A 24,368-nucleotide genomic window follows, 5' to 3' on the forward strand; every position below is an offset into this window, starting at 1 on the left:
ATGAACCGAGACACAGGGTACCAGCTAAGCAGAGCCTGGGATCCGGCTCTGGAATTGTTAAAGGAGCAACGGGGCCAGCTGCAACACTACACTAACAGAAGAATCAGAGACATGGAGATGGAAAACGAGCCCCTGACGGACAGCCAGGCGCACCAGGCCGAAGATGGAACACCCAGAAGTGGGACTGGTGGGCTCGGACCGCAGAGGGAACGTCCAGAGCCGCAGCGGACGAAAAACGGAGCGGCAACGATCCAATATGTTGTGGTGAGCGGGCGCGGATCGCAGGCGGAACGCTTGGTACCCCAGACCGTAGATGAAACACCCAGGAGCGGGTCTGGTGGGCGCGGACCGCAGAGGGAACACCTAGAACCGCAGCAGACGGAAAACGGAGCAGCAACGCTCCAGCAGGTCGCAGGGAATGGGCGCGGGCCACAGAGGAAGAGCCTGCAGCCGTTGGTGGAGGGGGAAGGCCATGGGCATAAATACTCGACCAGGTGCACTCGAGGTGCAGTCTCAGGTCGTACCTGATGAAGGTTACGAGCTACGTGACCGAATTATCGTGCAAGTACGACGCTGATATCCGGCAGAACACGCGACAACCCAAGATGTCATTAGATCGCCGGGAAAGTATGAAGAGTTATCCTCATAGTTAATAATCGTGACCGCCACAGTAGTCCATTATCTCTCTAGTATATATGCTTTCTCAAATGACTAACATATATGTCACTGTCGTCTTGAATTGTGACTTACCTATTGCTACAACGGCCTATCGTACTTACTTGTAGCAGGATATGCAATTAAAATCTCAAAATACATTTGCAGGTTACTGTGGCCTTAATGATACGCCAGGTAGGAAGCGAACACTGACCTACACATTTCGCATTTATTTGCTTCTTAGTGTTTCATATTCGTATTTCTCATTAACTTCTGCTCAGCAATAGGTAAATTTAACTATTACGGGCTAAAGTTAGAAATTACAAGCAAAACTATAAAAGGCCGAAAGTTTCGCATGGGTCACGTAGTTCTAAGATTATAAGTTAAACATTGAACTTTAAAATCTCAGTCGGCAACACATTTGCTGTAGTTAGAACTTCGACTTTTCTCCAGACACCAGCGTCCAACATGACTGCCATGTCTGGTTCCGGCTGTTGACAACGAACCGGCTGCCATTCCGCAGCAGACATTCAGACACATTACTGAAAGCGTTCACAGAAGAGTTAAAGCCGCCATAAAAGCTAAAGATGGGCACACCCTCTCTTAATGCTCACTAACAAATGTTTGGATATTTTTGATCACATTGTGTATATGTCATTGTGTCGATTATGTAAGATAATGGCCAAGTTCATGATGAAGAAAGTGAGTCAAGCGTTAGGACCAGATTTGCGTCATCAAATTATTCGCTTCAACAGGTCGAACATACAGAACAACAGACTAGTGTGTGACTGAACAGTGAGTAATTTATAAGGGAGGACACACAAGGTTATAAAATCAACCATCACATTAATTTTTCCGTATTTGTTTCCATGCTTTGCGAGACGACAAGGTTGTTGTTGTTGTTGTTGTTGTTGTTGTGGTCTTCAGCCCAGAGACTGGTTTGATGCAGCTCTCCATGCTACACTATCCTGTGCAAGCCTCTTCATCTCCCAGTACCTACCGCAACGTACATCCTTCTGAATCTGCATTGTGTATTCATGTCTTGGTCTCCCTCTACGACTTTTACCTTCCACGCTGCCCTCGAATGCTAAACTTGTGATCCTTTGATGCCTCAGAAAATGTCCTACCAACCGGTCCCTTCTTCTTGTCAAGTTGTGCCATAAATTCCTCTTCTCCCCAATTCTATTCAATACATCCTCATTAATTATGTGATCTACCCATCTAACCTTCAGCATTCTTGTGTAGCACCACATTTAGAAAGCTTCTATTCTCTTCTTGTCCAAACTATTTATCGTCCATGTTTCACTTCCATACATGGCTACACTCCATACAAATACTTTCACAAACGACTTCCTGACACTTAAATGGCCGGCCGAAGTGGCCATGCGGTTCTAGGCGCTAGGCGCTACGGTCGCAGGTTCGAATCCTGCCTCGGGTATGGATATGTGTGATGTCCTTAGGTTATTAAGGTTTAAGTAGTTCTAAGTTCTAGGGGACTAATGACCTCAGTAGCTGAGTCTCATAGTGCTCAGAGCCATTTGAACCATTTGACACTTAAATCTATACTCGATGTTAACAAATTTCTCTTCTTCAGAAACGCTTTCCTTCCCATTGCCATTCTACATTTGATATCGTCTCTACTTCGACCATCATCAGTTATTTTGCTCCCCAAATAGCAAAACTAATTTACTACTTTAAGTGTCTCATTTTCTCAACTTCTTCCCTCAGTATCACCCGACTTAATTAGACTACATTCCATTATCCTCGGATTGCTTTTGTTGATCTTATCCTATATCCTCCTTTCAAGACACTGTCGACGACAAGGTAACAGATTGTGTTATCACATTCTGGTTTAACAAAACATACATTCTGGTTTAACAAAACATACATCGCGTCTAAAACCTATATCAACTAAGCTTCGGAGCATCTAGTTGGTTTCCTTCAGTGTTTCATTCAGTTTACATCAGTTTACATCATGTATAAAGCTTAATAATCGGTTTAACATTTGCAAAATGAACGAGAATATTTTAAAGGCTTCTGACCCGCGTTACCGGAAGCCAAACTCCCACACGATGGGCGGAGTTCAATTTTTTTTTTAATTCACAGGCTATTAACTGCAGCCATAATTAAACGCGTAACTACATAAATGGTCGTTCGTGGCACAAATTATTCTGTGCAAACCATTTTTTCCCGGCCGCTCTTCATTAACAAAACGACAGTTTGTACAAGCCATCAGCATGCGGTGCAGGGCTGCGCTTCGAAAGGTCTCCCCCTCTGGCGCCAGAGGCCTCTATATTTGTGCCCATTGACAAGCGCGCTATAATTAAGACCATTTATCACAGATCATTTCGTCGCAGCAATCTGCACACTGCGCGGCAAAATATCGGCCGCGTGTCCGTGACCAAGACAAATTGCCGAAAATATTAATATAGCGTGTCCGTAATGCGTCCATGTGTGAATAGATTTTCGTTGCCGGCGCTGGGTGGAAAAATCGCGCAACCAAACTCCGCAATTCTGCTTTGATGACGGTTTAATGGAAGTGTGAAAGCTAGCATTAGCGCTGCTGGTGCATTGATTTAAATATTAACAAACTGTTCGCAGTAGTGGAGCGTACTCGATGGAACACGCACGTTTGAACAACGTGACGAAGACTGAGAGAATATCAGATAGTGTCCATATCACACAGTACAGCAGAGGATTTTGTTTTTGTACGTAAATAAATCATTACAGACGAAAATTACGTCGGCCAAATAGAATCCTTGGAGAAATGCATGGTACACACTGTACTGTCTTATATTTATTGACAACCGGTTTCGATCAGTGATCATCTTCACAGTGGATCAATAATCGAGACCGACTGTGAGTATATATATTAGAAAACAGAACAGTGTCTCCGACGCATTTCTACAAGCATATTGATGCTGTTGACAGTCGCATGAAGAAATAACCATGATCTGTTACCTTACGGAGTCATTTGAAAAAGGTTTGATGTGCAGTTGTAGCTGTCAGACATATAGAGTGGTATGTCTTGGGAGCATCACTACTCTGTCTTTTTCTGGATCGACGTTAACGCCAAGTGATATTATAAAAGCACTTGAAGAATTATATCAAATCAATTTTCTATTATAATAGTTACATAACCGCTTTAATTTACAATCCAAATTAACACAGAATACTTCAGTAAATAGGACAAGCAACGTGGGTATTAATTTTTTTCTTTATTTTCTTCTAGTATCCACCACAGCTGCGAGAACAGTCATTTCGCTGTGTTGACTGTCCAGCGCTGTTTCTTTACAGTCTCATGCACCACAGAAACAGTGTTGTATTGACCCGCAAAGTTCGAATGATTACTAGTGATGAATAATGAATACTTCATTACATGTACATTGCTAAGGCTGTGTGATTACACTTACGTCTAAGGTCATGGTATGAGAAAATACCCCATGGTCTCAAACTAGTCACCACACAGAAATGAGTGCATCCCAACTTTGACGGATACTGGAAGAAATTTTTAAATTATTAGAAAATAATGTATCTTCTGCGAAAGGGATGCTGTTAAAATAATCGATATCATTGTGTGGGTTTGCAGCATCATCTTTATTTGAACCCACGTGAGGAAATACTGTCTAATTAATGGTGTATCCACGGTCTCATCTCTATGTACTTCTCCGAAACATCACTAGCTAAGTCACGACTAAACCGTAATGACATTACTGTCGTTTAACCGGTAATGTAGTACTGTTTGTGAAAAAATCATCACCAAGAAACAGCTGCACAGATTAAGGACATGACAATATACAAATTATATGCTTAAATAATTGTAAACGCACTTTGACGGTAAGAATTCATTACAGTGTGAAGAAAGCACATGCTAGAATCAGACCTTCTAGATGCCGTGGCGTGAAATCAAAGACGGTTTGGATATGCTGCTGAGGAAAACTGTCCACAAAGCATCGGAAGCGGTTTCAGGGGGATCAGAACGGAACAAGTTGTCAGCTAACCACACCCCAGACGCATTCCAATGGGTGATTTGTCAGGCGAATGTTGAGACCAGAGAGATAGCGGTACTTATCGTTCTTCAAAGAAGGCTTGGAAATTCCTCTCCACGTTTGCCCGAGCATTGTCCTCCTGAAATACGGGCCATGGAGGAGTTGGCAGGAGCGGCATTGCCTTGGCCTCAAAGAAGGCTCTGATGTAGAGTTTGTTGTTCAGATTACCCTCAATAATTAGGGGACGAGGTGGTATGTTATAGCCAATGACACCCCCAACAATCCTTTCATCCTCACTCTGGGAAACTACAATCACAACCACAGATGGAAGCACAAGCGGCCAAAGACACTGCTAGCTAGGGCATAGCCACCTATGGTAAACTAACATACGAAAACGGCGTAAAACGTCGGTAAGCCCCTGCATATCAGCAACACTGACTGGCAACTACCAGCTGCTATTGGGGCCGACCTACAGGCCACAGCAGGGACACCGACGAGCTCGCTCACAGACGCACAAAAAATCTGCCAACATTCCCTCACACTGTCCTATCGGACACAAGATTGATAACAAACCTAACTGTTGCAGATTGCTGACGCTGAACGAAGACTCTGTACCAGCACCCAGCGCCAGCCGCCAAGCAGCACAAACGCACAACGTTAAGGTATCGACTTGCATGATACCCACTACTAACAAAGCCTATCCTTGCACAACCTATCGCAGGCAGCAAGACAACCGCTACTGCTCTTACCACTTGACCTAACAATCGCAGAGGTTTTTTTCCCTTGGCTCTTGCCTTGGCACTTTTTTTCCTCTGCCCTTCAGACCGCTACCCTTCGTCAGATTTCGACCAATCTATCTCCAGATGAGCGCATATTAATGGTTAATCCTAACCAGACGTACGGAAACATTCCAGTACCCACATCCTCACTTTAGTGAATACTAACCCTTATGCAGAGATGGCAGTAGACCTTTTCTGTTGGCCATCATGCCGGTGTGGGCCTGGAGGGGCTCCACCTCTCTTTAAAAAAAATCTAACCATCACATTTGGCTTTTGTCAGCTATGCCACTCAAAAATGCAGTCTGCCCGATAGCTATCACCATGGTAGTGTCTAACACAAACGCTGCGGTCACTGAGGGACCAGTTAAAGTGAGACTCGTCCGAAAACATTAAATTTGGCCGTTCAGCAGGCAGCTGATGGCATTCACGTGCTCATAGCTACCTGAGACATTGTAGCTTTCTGGATAGTGGAAGCCGAGGCAATGCCATGCATGTCACCAGTCCAGACTCCAGCAGGTGTCTCAGCGTCCATACAGATATCACAGCATTTACAGTGTTAAAACATGAAATCAGCGCTGTGAAGGGGCTTGTTCTACGGGGAACGGTTACGCGGACTAGACGGCTGTCACCGCGTGCTGAGCTCACACTATGTGGTTCCGTATCCGGTGGTCGCTGTGCAGGACACACACTTCACTGTCACGCCAGAGAGCTCTGTACTAGCCGCAGTGTCACGGTACGGCAAACTCGCTTGCCGGAGACCGTCATTCTGCCACTTTCGAACACACTGGCATGCTGATTTTGCGCCCTTTGTCGTCGATGAGGCAGGCCGGCGCTCGCTTGCACGTTTCCACTTCGTTTGACTGCTCTGCGCCGCCTGAGGGTGACGTAACAATGACCTTTGTGTGCTCACAACAGAGGGCGCTGTAGGGCCAATGTGCTCGTCATCTCTCTGCAATACTAATCACTTATTGTGGTTCCACTGTCCCAACGCCGAAATATGGATTCATCCATACCGTTGCTTCTGGGCGTTGCAAATTTTCACAGACACTAGTGTACATGTATAACTACACTCAATAAATAATAATGAATTATGCAGCAGAGTGTTCTTTTTGTCGTAGTATTTGGACTATATATTAATGCCTCTTCCAGTTCCATCGAAGAATTGAGCCTAGAAAGACCACTTGTACGCACCTATGTGAACTATTAATTTGTCAGACTTAATCTGTGCGATTACCATGGTCACATACGTAGGCGATGAAGTAAATATTCGTAAATTTCTGCCACAGAAGACGGTTCTTAAAACTTTCCAAGATGGTTGTCACGAGACGTACTGCACCTTTCATCTAGTGTCCCCTTTTAAGATGTTTTAACGTTTCTCTTCCTCTAACACCACAACCACAAAATTCTGTGACTGTTCGTATCACCTTTCTTTGCAAACGCTCTATGTCTCTTGTTATTTCGAAGTTGCGGAGCACCCATACACTTGATCAGTATCTAAAAATGGGTACAAGCGTTTTGCAACCACTCCCTATTGTAAACCAATATAAATTGCCCAATAACATCATCTTCCTTTCTCGTCAGGCTTCTGTTGAACCACAGGTAACCTCTCCACGGACGGCTTTCTTCTCCCAGAATCTTTTCATCTTATCTGTTCTTCTCTCTCTCTCTCTCTCTCTCTCTCTCTCTCTCTCTCTCTCTCTCTCTCTCTCTCGTCTGTCTCCTTCCGAGTTCTTCAGCGTCCTTTTGTCTTATCTGTCCCACTGTGATTTATCTGAACCACCGTCTGCCATTGATCTGTTGCACATTGGTACATGTGCACTAACTTCCTAGTAATGTAGCAATGGATCGTAGTCTCCCATCTACTTCACCTGCAGCTTAGTCCTGTGGCCGTTATATTTACCTATTATTACAACCAATACTATCCACTGAATCATTAATGTATAACACGAATAGCCATTACTTTCCCCTGGTGCTCACCAGATTTTACTTCAGTTACTGCAAATGATTTTATCCAGCATAACGTAGAATTTCCCACCTATGACGAAATTTTAGATAATTTCACAAATCTGATTACAAATCCCAGAGAATCATATTTCTTGTAGAAGGCGTCGGTGTGGCACTGAACGGCGTGATAGCGTTACGGCGTGATAGCTTTATGGCGTGATAGTGTTACCGAGATATTTAGCAAACTCAAGTGGCAGAATCTGCAAGAGAGGCGCTCTGCTTCGCGGTGTAGCTTGCTATCCAGGTTTCGAGAGGGTGCGTTTCTGGATGAGGTATCGAACGTATTGCTTACCCCTACTTATACCTCCCGATGAGATCACTAATGTAACATTAGAAAGATTCGAGCGCTCACGGAGGCTTTCCGGCAGTCGATCTTCCCGCGAACCATACGCGACTGGACCAGGAAAGGGAGGCAATGACACGTGGCACGTAAAGTGCCCTCCACCACACATCGTTGGGTGGCTTGCGGAGTATAAATGTAGATGTAGATATAGATCCAAAAGCGCTCAAGGCCTGGAAAGCCAAACACCCTGATTTCCTCTTTGTGCAACGGTGTGCCTATTTTTGACTCAAGTTGTAACTTGTGTTAGTTGTGAACTAAACTGCACTGGGCTGGTTTCCTATCCTTAACTTCGTGTGAGTCAGTACTGTGTTTCTGAACAAGGCATGTGGTGTGATTACTTAAACATTATCTGTTAGAAAGAATCACCAAACCAATCTAAAACTGTTTCACTATATATCAAGTATCTTTTACCAATGCAACCAGAAGACGGCCTAACGGTGTGCGGGACCGTAGCCCAGCTTCATGGAGACGGTTGCGAATGGTCCTCGCCGATACCCCAGGAGCAACAGTGTCCTTAATTTGCTGGGAAGTGGCGGTGCGGTCCCCTACGGCACTGCGTAGGATCCTACGGTCTTGGCGTGCATCCGTGCGTCGCTGCGGTCCGGTCCCAGGTCGACGGGCACGTGCACCTTCCGCCGACCACTGGCGACAACATCGATGTACTGTGGAGACCTCACGCCCCACGTGTTGAGCAATTCGGCGGTACGTCCACCCGGCCTCCCGCATGCCCACTATACGCCCTCGCTCAAAGTCCGTCAACTGCACATACGGTTCACGTCCACGCTGTCGTGGCATGCTACCAGTGTTAAAGAGTGCGATGGAGCTCCGTATGCCACGGCAAACTGGCTGACACTGACGGTGGTGGTGCACAAATGCTGCGCAGCTAGCGGCATTCGACGGCCAACACCGCGGTTCCTGGTGTGTCCGCTGTGCCGTGTGTGTGATCATTGCTGTACAGCCCTCTCGCAGTGTCCGGAGCAAGTATGGTGGGTCTGACACACCGGTGTCAATGTGTTCTTTTTACCATTTCCAGGAGTGTACAATGCAGTAGCAAACCAGCTAAGGACAAGAAAATCTTGCATAAGTGGCAATGCGAGGATGTGTAGCTATGTTGAGCTCATTAAGCTTTGATTTTAGCCAGGGTGTTTCGCGAATTTTAATGAGGCAACACACAACTACTAAACAAATTTGCGTGAGCAGACGTGGAAGATATTGCATCTACTGCATGACGCTGAACAGAGCAACATTCGAAAAGTGTATTGCAAAACGCATTGCTTAACATGCAACTAACAAACTAACTAACGAACAATAACAATCATCGTTACGAAAATTACTTCTTATTTAGAAAATGTTACTCCGACACGAAATTAGCAAACAGAGAGGTATAGCAACACTGAGTGCAAGCCAAGTGGATATATAATTTTCCTTGATCTTGTCTCCGCCATCAAACTAACTGACCCTAACCAATAAAGAGAAAAATCACCGAAAATTTGTCTCTCGCAAACTAGTCACACATTCCGTGCGAGCACTTCAGCGACATTACCTCAAAATTTTCACAATTCCTTAATCAATTTTTACCAAATCGTATTTTCAAAATTCAGCACCCTGTGCCTTTGTATCTCTGCACTCTGCTATATTTCCAGATCGCACAGTAGCGTGACCAACAGCCGACTTCCTCACTTACTTCTCACAGCAAGCTACGACAGTGCTGCTGACAACTAAAGACGACACTACTTGTACTCGGAACCTGTGTGGCGTAACGCATCGACTGCGGAAGACTTCTGTTTGAAAAATTCCACTGCTCAAATATGAAGTAAGTCACATTTAATAAAAATAGAACTCACATGACTTTTAGGGAATGTCAAAAAATAAGTTGGTAACCTTTGAAAGTGTAACCGATTTTCGATTATTGAAAACTGCTAGTGAACTGGGACACTGGTACTACGTCTGCATGATTAGAAAGCAATCGTCTAATTAAGACGCAGTGAGATAGCCTTACAGGGGACATCATCACAACTTATCTGTCGCAATAAAGAGTTTCTGCTGAACAGTCACACATATTATCATTAATGTTAGGGTTTACCAGCATAATTTTTGAAAAGAGCGAGTGTAAGACTAATTGTGGCTATAAATAGCCAACTAGCAGGCACCATAGCTCAAGAGAGCTGTATGTGAATGTAATTTCCTACTAAAATACGAGGGTTGTTCGGGAAGTAAGGAACGATCGGTCAGGAAATGGAAACCACAGTGAAAATTGGATGAAGTTTGGCACAAGTGTGTTGGGCAGTGTCTCTAGTATGGCTGTCGACAACGTTACGTCATTCCTTTTAGTTCTGAGCACACAGGGAACACACAAAGATACCTAGAACTATAGTGTCTTCCGCGAAGTACGAGAGCCTCGTGAAAAATTTCGCCTGAAGCTATGCAGACGACATTACATAACTGTTGTGCGTTTTGTTCTTCAAGACAATAATATTCTCAGCCGCATTCTGCAAGGGCAATGAAGATGCTCCTGCACCGTTTTCAATTCGAAATGTTTGATTATCCACAATATAGTAATAGTCTCCCTCCGAGTTTCATCTGTGGTCACATGAACCACTGGCTACGAAGACAACATTTTGGCTCAGACAACGAGTTGTAGGCCAGCGTAGAGATTTGACGGAAAGCACTGGCGGCTGCCTTACAACGAGGTTATTGGAAAGTTGGTACAAGAGTACGACAAACGTTTAAGTCGGATCGGCGACTATGGAGATAAGTAGCTGGAAGTTGTAGATAACTGATGAAAAAAAAAACAGTTTTGATTTTCACTGTAGTTTCCATTTCGCGACCAATCGTTCCTTACTTTCCTAAGAGCCCTCGTAATGTATAGACGTTTGGGATAGCATTAATGTCTTTCACTGCTAATGAAATATTATTTCCTTCAGTTATCTATATACGCTAGTTACAACGACGTGCATAACAGTAAGGCTGTAGAATAGACTTTACTTTAAACAGACAGCTTGTGGCAACAAAACTGGCAGCAGAGAAAACAATATCTTTACCACGCAGTTGTGTCAGCACTTTAGCTGCAGTTGTGTCCTACTCACACATACGCAGAAGATTCAAACCATCATAACAGCAATGAATAATTTTAACAAATAACGATTATTAGCGGCAGTACAGTGCCGCCTTTTTATTTCGCGACTATATAATCGGTTAGGTTCAAAGGAACACAAAATAATATTTTGAAAATGTGTCTAGCTTATAGAACTGTTCCTTATAAAAAATTAATTTTGTATGTTTGAAAAGCAGCTACTGGCTGTTGATATACTTTCCGGGATGTGAGGTCGTGGTCCAAGAACTTTTTCTACTCCTTGCCGACTCGGCAAGACTCAGCGGAGCAGCGCTCTGAGGAAGTCCAGCGCAGTCCTGGACGAAACGTAAGGAGTAGAAAAAGTTATTGGACCACGACCTCACATCCCGGAAAGTATATCAACAGCCATGTCAACCGGTCGTGAAAGCCTTCATTCTACAAAGCAGCTACTGATTTGAACCATTTTCTAAGAATGGTAAACTACTTTTTCCACTAGTTATAATAATGTTACAGGACCACATTTTAGACTTTTCATCTGATATTTTGCATACTCTGCAAGCCACATTATAGTGTGTGGTGGAGAGGACCTCTGGTACGATTATCATCTCATCCCTTCCCTGTTCTATCTACGACTGATTCGTGGGAACAACGAATTTCACTAAGCTACCGTATAAGCTCTAATTCCTCTGATCTTCTTGTCGTGGTCATTGGGCGAAACATAAATGAAAGTATTATAAGGGGAGATGGAGACCGTTGCTACAACATATCAGCAACATAGTGTAACATTGGTGCCGGGATATAAGCACCAACATGTAGGTAAGGAACTAGTCTGTCACTCGTGTCTTTATGATGTGCATGCAGTAAATGCAGAAACGTGAACCATGGCGATGCTGTTACCAAATGGATCCAAACAGGACCAATGTTCTGTTATTATTTTCTTCACTGCCAAAGGTAAAACATTGGCAGATATCCATCGGAGAATGAAGAATGAGTGTTTGTGGCAGCATGTCCATCAAAAACCACCGTGACCCAAGTTCACCATTGTGGAATAGTGCACCAAGTTCATCGTTGTAGAATGGTGCTCCAAGTTCACCATTGTGGAATGGTGCTCCAAGTTCACCATTGTGGAATGGTGTTCCAAGTTCACTGTTGTGGAATTGTGCTCCAAGTTCACCATTGTGGAATGGTGCTCCAAGTTCACCATTGTGGAATGATGTTCCAAGTTCACCGTTGTGGAATTGTGCTCCAAGTTCACCACTGTAGAATGGTGCTCCAAGTTCACCATTGTAGAATGGTGCTCCAAGTTCACCATTGTAGAATAGTGCTCCAAGTTCACCATTGTGGAATGCTGCTCCAAGTTCACCATTGTGGAATGGTGTTCCAAGTTCACCATTGTGAAATGGTGCTCCAAGTTTACCACTGTAGAATGGTGCTCCAAGTTCACAATTGTAGAATGGTGCTCCAAGTTCCGTGTTCGCTGCACTTCGACACAAGACGCTGGTCTCTCTGTAAGGCCAACATCATCCTTTATGCCAGCTGAAGTGGGAGACACACGAGCAACCACCGTATAGTTCCGATCTCTCCTCATGCGATTATCATGGCTTGTCCCTTAAAAAGAGGCCTTGAAGGATCGACGATTGCTGTCAGACGAGGATGTGCAGTGGGCATTCACGAACTTCTTCACGCAACAGGCTATGGTGTCTTACGAGACGGGTGTCTTCAATCTGGTGAGTCGGTGGCTTGATTGCCCCAGGGATCATGGCGATTCTGCCGGACTGGCATCAGTACAGCAGAGCCTTTGAACAGAAACCTTTTGGTCACACCTAATATGTGGTCCGACTGTTCTTCGAACGTATCCTCCTATAATTTCAACGTAAATCCTCTGCGTAACACACAACATCTCTCTTGCAGTAACTACCGCTATAGTTTTTTGATATCTCCGTAATGCTCTCACTCTTCCCATATAATCTCGTGACGAAACACGTCGCCACTACCCGGTAACGGTCGCAGGCCGATGAACAGTACACAACAATCTGTCAAACAAGTGTTCTGTAAGTCACTATTTTCATTGATGAATTGTATTTCTTTAATTTTTCAATGAATCTTAGCCTGGGAACTGCTCTTCCTACTGATAGTTTCATGTGACCACTACGCTTTAACTTGTTCAGGATTGTTACATCCACGTATTGTACAGTTGTTGCTGTTTACAGTAGTCTCTCGCCAATAGCGTAACTGAATAATAATGGATGTCTCCTAATGTCCGAACGTCCTACGTCACGTTTATTCTCGTTCGGAATCAGCACCAATGATCGACCCCCCTGACGTCTTCCTGCATTCGTTACAATCTTCTGGGGTTGCAGCCTTACCGTAGACACCAGCATCGCCTGTAGATAGCTTCGTGGCGTTTCCGGCGCTATCCTGCAGATGATTTATACAAGTATATTGTAGACAGTATAGCCCTATAACGCTCTACGGGGCCGCTCCAGAAATTACCTTTTGTATCTGTCGATTTTGTTCCGTTAAGGGTGACGTGTTGAGTTCTACCTGTAAAGAAGGAAGTCTTGAACCAGTCACAGATCTTGTCACATACTTGGTAATCTTGTATTTCTTTAGATAAATGACAGTGAGACAGTGTATTTCAGTACCTTCCGGAAGTCAAGGAACACGGAATCAAACTGGACGCATTTGTCTGCGGAGCTTTTAGATTACACCTACGAACGCAGTGTGCTGTATTTCGAAAGATATCTGTTCATAGAGTCCATGATAGTCTTTGTAGACGAGGTTTTCGCTTTACTAAAATATCGTAATGCTTGAACACAGAACATTTTCCATAAATTTACAACAGATTGACATCAGCAATATAGGCTTTTAATTGAGGCACTTTTCGGAAGAAGAGTCCGTATATGTATGTGACGTTTTTCGGGAAATTGTTTAAAATTAATCTTCAGGTTACGCAGACCATTCTGCGATTCTTTTGTTTCATTATCTCAATGCTAGAGACCTGAGCAGCGTTTCCTTTACGCGTGTGCGCGAAGCTATTCTCGTTCAGTTTAATGTACAGAGTGCTTATGTTTAAAATTCAGAAGTATTTTGTTCTGAACTACAAAGCGAATGGTTCATTGCTAAACTTACTAACATCATTCTCACCTTTGAAACAGAAATACAGTAATGGAGTACTGAAAAACATGCGACTGTCAACGATGTTTTTTAATCCTGTGAAGCCAGAAAAATAAAAAGAAAAAAAGTCAGGAATTTAGTTAAGTACATGGATGATGTAAGTAGCTCGTGGTTACACACTACGCCAAACTAACAGCCATAGAGGTGGCATGTGCGAGTGGTACCATTCGAGTGCCCCATTCAAAGTTAATCAGTCATGTAAACGGAGTTCTTTTGGAAACGAGACACTTGATGTTTACTTATTGTGACATGATTAGGCCTATTCTCCAATGCATTGCTTTTCTTTTAACATCTGTTGTCCCAACACCTCTCCTACTCCACAAACTTGGAATTACCACTTCGATTCAGAATTAATTCGAATTTGTCTGATTAAAATTGTGTGGAATAATTTTAATTATAAAAATTTTCTAAAGTGCTGGACCATCATGTTGACATATTATACGGGATAGAAATTTAATTGAAACCAGAAACGAATAACAACGAAATTTCGAATTCAGAATAGGCTGTACAAACCAGAGACAGGCTAGACACCAAAGGTGGCGACGTATTTAGTGACCTAACTTGATAATATGCAGTGAGGTTATGACAGCAACTGAATGTGATATAATCTTGCGAAATTTGAGAATCAGAAGTGGTTCACAAACAGTAAACGGATATTTTTATATATCACCTGTCTCAGAAGCTGTAGTGGCGGAGAGCTTCAGACAAAGTTCGTTTTCCGAGAGACTTGAATTTGCCAGTTACCATGTCACGAAAATTGGCACCGCAGACAGGTACTCGTGTGGGCCTGATTCAAATACGTTATCTGAAAACTGCTTCAAGCAGATAGAGAACCGATCGTAAGGGTAATTTCTTAGACCATCTAGTTACTAACAGGCCCGAGTTTTCGTAACAGCTAACACCGAAGGTAGAGTGATTATAAGGCTGTGATAGAATTAACGACTACAGGCATTGCAAGAAAAATTAATAACGGAAGGAAATTATTTTTGTTTAGCGAGAGTGATAGAAAACAATCTGAAAGTATCAGTTCTGAAGACAAAGATGAGAAGCAAAACTGGATGAAATTCAGAAGTATGGTAAAATGCGCCTTAGACATGTGCTGCCCAAGTTTGTCAGGAATGGTACAGCATTATCACAGATATAGCCAAACTCAAATTCTGACATACAATTAAAAGCTGAACGAAGCCAACATGAAAGTCAGGAGAGACATGGGAGAAGCGTTCAATGAATTTGACAGTAAGCTATTGACAATCTATCTCACTATAAGTGTGAAGGAGATTTTTATCACTCAAAGTCATTAAATGAGTCGAAATGATCTGTTTTGTCGCTCAGTTACTATAATGATACCGATACGGAAGATGGCAGAGACAAGACTATAATACTGAACACAGTATTGTGAATTTATTTCATCGCAGAAGACCGTCGTACGGTTTCTCCTAATTACCGCATGCACTTCTAAGGGAAACATATTGAGGTAAGTGATCATGGAGGAGAAGATGAACTGAAATCGCTCAGTACCGGACCAAAGGAGGTTCTGCGAAGATTACTCAAAAGAAGTTGCTCTCTTTACAACAGTGGTTTGCCGTAGCTCGCGGTAACAACGAAGGATACCAAACGCCAAAAAAAGCACAGCTTATTCCGGTTATCAAGGTACTTCCTCAAACAGATGCCCATAATTATAGGGAATTAGAAGTTTTAGATACAACTACTAGAGGCTTATAGTGAAAGATATCTTTACCAAAGACGACTGACTAGATATATTTTGGAACTACCAACAGCAGAAGGTACAGATGTAGAATGGAACAACATCAAACAGTGCGTTAAAAGAACAGCTACAGAATTAGTAGATAGACGTAGAATCAAGAAAACAAGAATGGCTAAAGGGTTTGAAATACATAAAAAACAGAAACATTAGAGAACAGCCAAACGTTACTTGAATTTAATAGAAATTGGCTCATAAGAATCAAGTTAAAAATACAGTCAACAGAGAGAACAACGAAAAAAGGCAAAAGCAATAATAAGGAATGCCCATAGGAAAATCTGGAATAGGTTTGTCACCCAAATAGAACATGCTGCTCATGGACCTATGGACTTCTCTTATGAACTGTTGAAATTGAATGAGTGGAAGAGAGTTACTCTGAAAATCGGAGGGCTAAAAATTCATGACTGGGTGGAACACTACAAAAAATCTTAGATGCAGTCACAATAAGGTGATAGAAGAAGAAGAAATGATGGAAAAAAAGGCCCTGATTCCAAAACTATAGGAAAGCTGGAAGGAGCATTAAGGAAAACAAAAAACCGAGAGGCCCAGGATTCAGAAAGTATTACTACGAAACTACTGAAATAGCGAGTAATGCTTCTGAAATATCGGTTTTTGCAACTGCCAAATGTGTGCCGGCTTGGAAACAGGATACCAGAGCAGTGGAGGATGGAAAATGTAGTATCACCTTCAAGAATGGAGAGAGATCCAGCACAAAAATTTCGGAGGAATAAATATCCCGAAAACAGGATCCAAAATATATACTGAGGTACTTTGCTCGTTTGCAACAGACAGCATAGGCCAAGTTACTAGAGGTTCAAAATGGGTTTACGAAAGGAAGATCTTGCTCAGGACATATACACATAATAAATAAAAATTGGTGAAGCAGAGACAATGTAACCTTGAGACATATGTTGCTTTCGTCGCTTTTGAAAATGCATTTGACAACGTAAATAGAAATATACTACCCCAAATTTTACAAAGGCGTACCCTAAATATCTTACAACAACAATGAAAAGCTTATATTTGAACACACTTATAGTTCTCCAGAAGGAAGTGAGCAGCAGGTATTAAGTATAAGTCAAAGAGTAAGAGAAGGATATAGTCCTTATCTGACACGGATATATACTTTGACGATGCCACTATTTTGTGGAACAAGTACACTTCCAACACAAGGTATTAATCTATGAAAATGCAAATTTATTAATATCCTGCTGTTTGCTGACGACTTGCTACTCATAGCTACGAAAGAAGATGGATTCCAAAGAGCGTTACATAAGTTACAGCTGTGCTCTACTCAGTGTAATCGAAATGGCTTCAAAAAATGTGATGGCTTTCTCAGGAAGTAATGGTCGTTTACCAACTAAGCGAATAAGACTCTAGCTACTTTCATTTTAATATGCCTTTAACGACAACAGAGTCATGAACATTAAATAAATTCTAAATGAGATGTTCTACAATGTAATGGCTGTCCTTATGCACTTTATGGAAGAGATTTATGGGAAGTAAGAGACATGAAAGCCGCATAGAAACACCAGAAACTAAACCTCTAAGGTCTGCAAAACGATAGTCTAAAACAGATTGGTTAAGAAATGGAGAAATACGAGAAGAGGAGCAAGTGTATAACCTAATCGACAAAATGCAACAACCCGAAAAGAAATGGAAACGTTTTGAGTGAAAGAAGTGTATCAAAAGCAGCAAGCAGAAAAATGAATGGAATAAATCATCTATAGTCGGAACAGATCACTAGGGCATAATCCCTGTTGGTAAGAAGACAACTAACGCATTTTCCGGAAGAAAGGCCTGTAAGACAAAACGGTTACTTCAGACAGAACAGTTTAAATACTTGCTTCCAATATATTCGAATAACAACCTGATTCTAATGTACAAGTATACTTTAATCGTACGTGTACTACTATTAAGTAAATCTTTCCAAAGTACTAGATTTTTTAACCTACGTTTGCAGCGCGAAAAATAATATTTCTAAGTATTATCTAGAGGCACTTTTTCTATGAATCAGTGTCTGTAGATCGTAATGAACAAACAGTTACAATTTAAGTAAATCTGCTGTTTACCGTATTTACATGTTGACTAATCATTTCCGCTCCTGTCCGGTTTCCTCTGACGACAGCTGTCGCACCACCCTGTAGCTCACCTCTCCTTAACGTTGTGTACGAAGCAGTACACAACAGAACGTGTTTCGGTACAGGCGAACATCCAACGCCAACACTAACATGAAAACGAACGCAAGTGCACCGTAGCAGCCGTTTCTTTTGTATAGTGCATCCCAAAACTTTTGAGAAGCCTTCAGTCCTCTACCCAATAGCAGATATCGAGAAATTCGAATCCGATATCGTTGCGGAATCATCTGACCATCTGGCGAGGCCTTGCACCCGGCTCCAAACCAAAGGAGCGTGATTGTTTCTGGGTGCGAAGCTACAAACGTTGATCCTCCGCTTCCGCACTTTCAGCGAGGCTAGCTGTCTCCATCAATTCAGCTCACCTCCTACAGGAACCGAGAATGGCCTCAGAACCTAGGTGGCCAATGCCATTGGTGTAGACATGAACTATTGTTTTGTGCCAATTGTGAATTCAATAACAGTAGAGACTCCTCTACATAACGGACAAGACTTCCTGGCAAGCATGCCGAGTATAAAATGTCGTCCTTTCCCAGTCAGCTTGCTTTATCCTCATTTACAAACTTGAGCACTACTCGTATGAGTGGTTGAGTGCACAATGAAAATTTAATCCCTATCCTGGAATCAGTATGCCATCAAGACGTTGCAGTACCGAAATCAGCTTTTCTCCTATGAAGGCTCCTCCGCTCACATACATGTTGGCATCCATCTGGCTGAACCTTTTTCGCGTACCAGTGAGGTATTCACGGTGCCCATCACAGCGTTCTACTAAATTCGGATTACAGGATAGCTGCGGCTGTTACTACACTGCCTTTTTCATCACAGCTTTACTCTATTACTCAGTAATCGGCACCAGACTTGCTTGCACGTTGACAATAACTTAAAAAAAGTCAAAAGTGCTACTTGCGCACTCCAACGGGTTATAGAACTATACATAGTTCTGAGTAAAGTTAAAGATCACATTAATAGCATTTATAAGGACAGTACTATAAGCTCATCGTCTATAGTGAAGTACTCAATTAGAAAACAAAATGTTTTCATTCAAGGAAACGGAAAGTATGAGAAATATGATTTTGGCCTTCCTGGTATACCACATTCATGTAGAACTTCTTGAAAGAAAATTTCGCCATTTGGTTGTACATTTGTGTTCATTTATTTCAAACAGTAATGGGCTTTGTAGCCAATCTCAAGTGCAAATTAAAATCTCAGAAAAAATGTTCGACCTGCCTGAATGACATGTTAACGTCGAACTAACATCTATCTGGTGTCCTAGACCAGTAGTCGTATTAAAGGGTCTGAGTACATGTCAAAGGCACATAATAAGACTGGTGAATGCTGGTCACAGCAATGTATTGGCTGTTAAAGGTGAATTACAGTTCGTTTATGCTCTTTTAAGAAGCACAATTTCAACCATACATGTATGTAATCAGAGCCTTTAAAATCAGAACTGGTTTATGATACCGGATAAAAGTTATTTCAACGGTGACGAATCATTTACGCACGTCTAACATTTTTAGATATTTCAGATAGTTCTTGAAAATGGCTATAAATTCTAAATCGCGACTTTGTGAAATAAATGAATACAAATCTACAGTCAAATGGTGGAAACTGTTTTCCAGAATTATGAGGAATATCAGACACAAAACAAATATGAGAAAACTGGAACACCATTTCAAGTAAAATAGATCAGAATAAAAATAAAATTACATGTGTAACTGTTGAATGATGACGCTCTAAATATCGTGGGTAAAGAGCGTCAGAATATTGATGTTTACGGAACCAACACTGATTTCCGTTAGTTCATTACGTCTGAGCTGACACTACTCATGCAGAAGCAGCACTCCGTCATCAGGCCACAAGTGGCCCTGCGGGACCATCCGACCGCCGTGTCATCCTCAGTTCAGGATGCGGATAAGAGGGGCATGTGGTCAGCACACCGCCCTCCCGATCGTTATGATGGTCTTCTTTGACCGGAGCCGCTACTATTCGGTCCAGTAGCTCCTCAATTGGCATCACGAGGCTGAGTGCAGCCCGAAAAATGGCAACAGTGCATGGCGGCCCGAATGGTCACCCATCAAAGTGCCGGCCACGCCTGACAGCGCTTGACTTCGGTGATCTGACGGGAACCGGTGTATCCACTGCGGCAAGGCCATTGCCCCGACACTACTCACAGTATTCGACTAAAAATACACTGATGGGAAAAAACGTCCCAGCACCTAAGTTAATTAATGTGGAGATAAGAAAATTCATGAATACGTTTGCCTACGAAAGGTATTTAAGTGATTAACATTGCAAGATCACAATTTAATTAAAACGCGATATAAGCCATGTAAAATGCTGGCACGTTAATAATCGGTGTAACTGTCAGAAAGTTGAATGCAAGCAAACAAACGTGCATGCATTGTGTTGTACAGGTGCCCGGATGTCACTTTGTGGAGTGGAGTTCCACGCCTGTTACACTTGGTCTGTCAGTACAGGGACTGTTAAAGGTGGTTGTGGATGACGCTGGTATTGTTTCACGATGATGTCCCATACGAGCTCAATTGATTATTATGGAGAAGGCCAAGGCAACACGTCGACACTCTGGAGAGCATGCTGAATTACAACAACGGTATGTGAGCAAACGTTATCGTGTTAGAAAACAACTTTCGGAATGCTGTTCGTCAATGGCAGTACAAAAGGCCGAATCACCAGACAGATGGAAAAACTTGCAGTCAAGGGTGAAGGATAAGCACTGTAGCGCTCATGCTGTCGTACGAAATTGCTTCCCACACTATATCCCCAGATGTAGGTCCAGTGTGTTTACACCTAAGGCGAGTTGGTGGCAGCCGCTCACCTGTTCTCTTTCTAGCCGACACACTAACGGCACCGAGGCACGATCAGCTTTTTTCAGAAAACACAATTGATCACCAACCGTCCTCCAATGAGCTCTCACCACACGACTGCAGTCCCAAATGGTGGTGGTTTGGGGTCAGTGGAATGCTCGCTACACGTCGTCTGGGTCGTCGCTCTCCTTGAACTAACCGGTTTTCAACAGTTCATTGTGTCACTGTGATGTCAAAAGTTGTTCGAATTGCTGCTGCACATACAGTTCGACGCACCACAGCCATAAGCAGAACACGACGGCCTTCCCTTCCTGTAGTGCCACGTGGTCATCTGGTGGCCGGTCGTCTTGCGACCGTACCCGCTTGTGACATCGCGACCAGCAATCGGCTACATTCCTCCCAAGACGTTCTGCGATATCCTGGAAGGAACATCCAGCTTTCCGTAGCTCTGTTACACGACCCCGCCTAAACTCAGTGAGCTGTTGATAGTGACATCTTCATCATATTAAAGGGATTCCTGACTAACACCAATTCACCACGTCCAATCTGAAAGGTAACTAACGCTCAATACCGCTACAGCGTGTAACTAAGCAAACCTCATGAACATACTCATAGCGGCGCTAAAGCCCCCCCTCTTAAGCCACTGGCGCGAAATTTGAATAGACGTCACCTTTATGATGCAGAAACATGCCTATCCAGTATCGTTTATCTTCTAGGTGTCGGGATTTTTTTCCTTCGGCGTACACGAGAGTACTGTATGGCGACAGCTGTGTAGATCAGTTGTACTTCCTTTCTTGTAGATGGATACAAGCTATGCCCTAGGCTAGTCACTGCAAATTTTTCTCTCCTCAATGGATCAGCGGTGTTTCGAATTTAACAGTAGGCCTAATACTTCCGCATATTCTGTATAAAAATATCCAGAATCTCCATCACGCTCCCGGACCTTACTGAGTTCGATAGGTAATGACATTAATTGGTCTTTAAAAGGCTTTCCAGCACGCCTAACGGAAATACAACTGAACGGAGATACTAAACAGAAATAATTCCCATGCCCCGTACGACTAGCAACTGCCCGTGAGCTTCTCGTTAAGTGGCACTTGGAACTGAAGGCAATGTTAAAGGAAGGGAGGAAAAGGTGGTGCATGAAGATGGAATGGGAGACTTCAAGACGAGTAAGAATTACGAACAATAAGTTTAAGAATTAAGGGTTACAAAATATCGACACGATTATTTATCGAAGGGTGGAAAATCTGGTAGAAACAAACCTCTGGAATATCAGTTTGGGTTCCGGAGAAATACAGAAAAAGGTGAAGCAATGTTGGCACAAAGACGTACCATACAACATAAGTTCTAGAAAAGCAAACCTTCATTTATAGTTTCAGCCTGAACAGAAACCAAACTGCTGTTGTAAGAGTCTAAAGACACGAAAGAGAAGAAATGGTTGAGAAGGAAGTGAAATACTCGTACGTTGTAACCTACCACCGACGTTATTCAGCAAGAAATAAAGGTGAAATTTGGAAATGGAATTAAAAATCATGGCAGAAAGGTATAATCTCCGAGGTCTGCTGATGACAAGAAAATTGTGTCAGAGGCTTTAAAGGACACGGAGAAGCAGTTGAACAGAATGGACAGTATATTGAAAGCATTATATACGATGATCACAAAAAAAAGAAAAAAATGTTTAATGTATGGTAGTCGGATCAAATCAGGCAATGCTGAGGGAATTAAATAAGAAAACGAGACTCTAAACGTAGTTGATGTGTTTTTCTATTTGGGTGGTAAAATATCTGGTGGTCGCCGAAGTAGAGCGTTTATAAAATGTAGAATAGAAATAGCTATAAAAGCTTTTCTGAAGAAGAGAAATTTGTTAATATCAATTATGGACTAAAGTGTCAGGTTGTCTTTTCTTGTGGTATTTGCTTGGAGTGTACTTGTTGAATCCTGCCTCGTCGCAGAATATAGGGAGCTAGGAAACCTGCTTTCTCTGAGAGTTAGACAACAATTCAAGCAAATCGTATTAATGAGTTATATCATACTTCACTTTGAGAATTATATAGACGTGTTGCAAGCAAAGGGCGACAACCGAAATAAACAAGCAACTTCAGTTTAACAATTCTACTACAAGTGAAGTAATAGGATTGACTCTTCTATTCACGTCACTAGTCTTGAAGCTTTTCTAGAACTGGGCGTGGCCAGTTGGGCACGGCGCTCATGTTCTCTTCGCAAAGAGACCGCTGCTGTTGCGTTGTCGTCCTGCAGAGGGGTCGCTCAGTGTGCAACTGACTGACATCTTCTTCACAGCCCTCTCCGATCTGTCGTTTCCGACTGGCGTGCCAGCGCTTCACTTTACGACGTAAGAGCAGCCTTGCATGGAAGTGAAATTGGATGGTAAGCATTCACACAAGAAAAGAATAGAAGCTTTTGTAATGCGGTGCTGCAGAGGAATGCCAAAGATCATATGGCTAACAGGAGGAGCTGGTGATGAGGAACTTAATCAAAGTGGTGGAAAAAACAAATTTACAGCATAAAGTGACTAAAGGAAAGGATCAGTTGATTTAACACTTCGTGGGCAATTCGGCAATCGTCGGTTTTGTGCCAGAGGGAAGTGTGAGGGTAAAAATTGAAGGGGAGACCAAGGAGTGAACGCAGTAAGCTCAAAATCTTGAGTGGGGCAGTAGTTATTTTGAGATGGAAAGGCTTGCACAGTGCAAAATAGCATGGAGAGCTGCATCAAACCGGTCTTTGAGCATAACAAATACATATTATCAAGTGATATTTCCACTCCAGTTCTTCTGAAACGTAAAACGTCGTTACTATTTTATATTTATTGACATTACTCCGGCTCTACAATTTGAAAGCTTGCTAAAAGTAAATGAAGGCTCATTGGTCACATTTTGACTCATCCAATCAGAGATTTGGTTAATACACTAGGGTGAGATACGATGTGATAGTGAAAGTTACGAAGTGGACGTCACCACTAAATGATTTAAATTATTTTACTAAGAGGTTTGGTTAATTTAATTGGAAAATTACGTCACTTGCTACAGGTGGTAACGTGGCATCATACAGCTTTACTTTATTTATACTACCTCGCTGTAAGATAAACAACGGTGTAATACTTTGTTGAAAAAGTCTTATCTTTGAATACCGTACCGATATTTTACTTTTAAGAGAGTGGTTGTGTAATCACATTTGTACGAAATACCCTTTGTTATGCTTTACATAGGTGTACTTATTATCTTTTATTTTTAGGTATGGAACTACGGCCCTGTCATTTTTTAGGGAGCTTACCTCATTTCGATAGTTAATCTAGACCTGAGATGTAGAACAAACTTGCAGCAGATTAAGAACGAAAAAGAATTTCCTCGACCAGGATTCGGATTTGTGGAGCCTACTAACGTAAGCGAGTGCAGGTGGCGTTTGCAATAGGAGAAAAGAAGCCATTCTGGTGGAAGTTTTGTGATTTTACGTTTTTAGTTTATTTACTGTGCTACTCACAAGTAAAACTATTGAATGTTGGCGACCTCCTTTGATTTCCCTTTCTGAAGGAACACTTGAAGAGACAGCTCAACAGTTCGGGAAGTCTTTTGACATATTTTTCAGTTTCTAGCTCGTCCACAATCGACT

General features: G+C 42.5%; 1 protein-coding gene across 1 annotated transcript in view; it reads right to left on the reverse strand.

The window, feature by feature from the left end:
* LOC126282462 (collagen alpha-1(III) chain-like) overlaps positions 1-24,037 on the reverse strand; it is a 49,066-nt gene extending 25,029 nt beyond the window's left edge. The window contains exons 1-2 of the mRNA XM_049982117.1: positions 24,033-24,037; positions 11,866-12,348 (exon numbers count right to left, since the gene is read on the reverse strand). Of these exons, the coding sequence (XP_049838074.1) occupies positions 11,866-12,348; positions 24,033-24,037 (488 nt within the window). The remainder of the gene's footprint in view (positions 1-11,865; positions 12,349-24,032) is intronic.
* Between the last annotated feature and the right edge of the window lie 331 nt (positions 24,038-24,368).

Source organism: Schistocerca gregaria, chromosome 7 (genome assembly GCF_023897955.1).
Source record: "Schistocerca gregaria isolate iqSchGreg1 chromosome 7, iqSchGreg1.2, whole genome shotgun sequence".
NCBI lineage: Eukaryota > Metazoa > Arthropoda > Insecta > Orthoptera > Acrididae > Schistocerca > Schistocerca gregaria.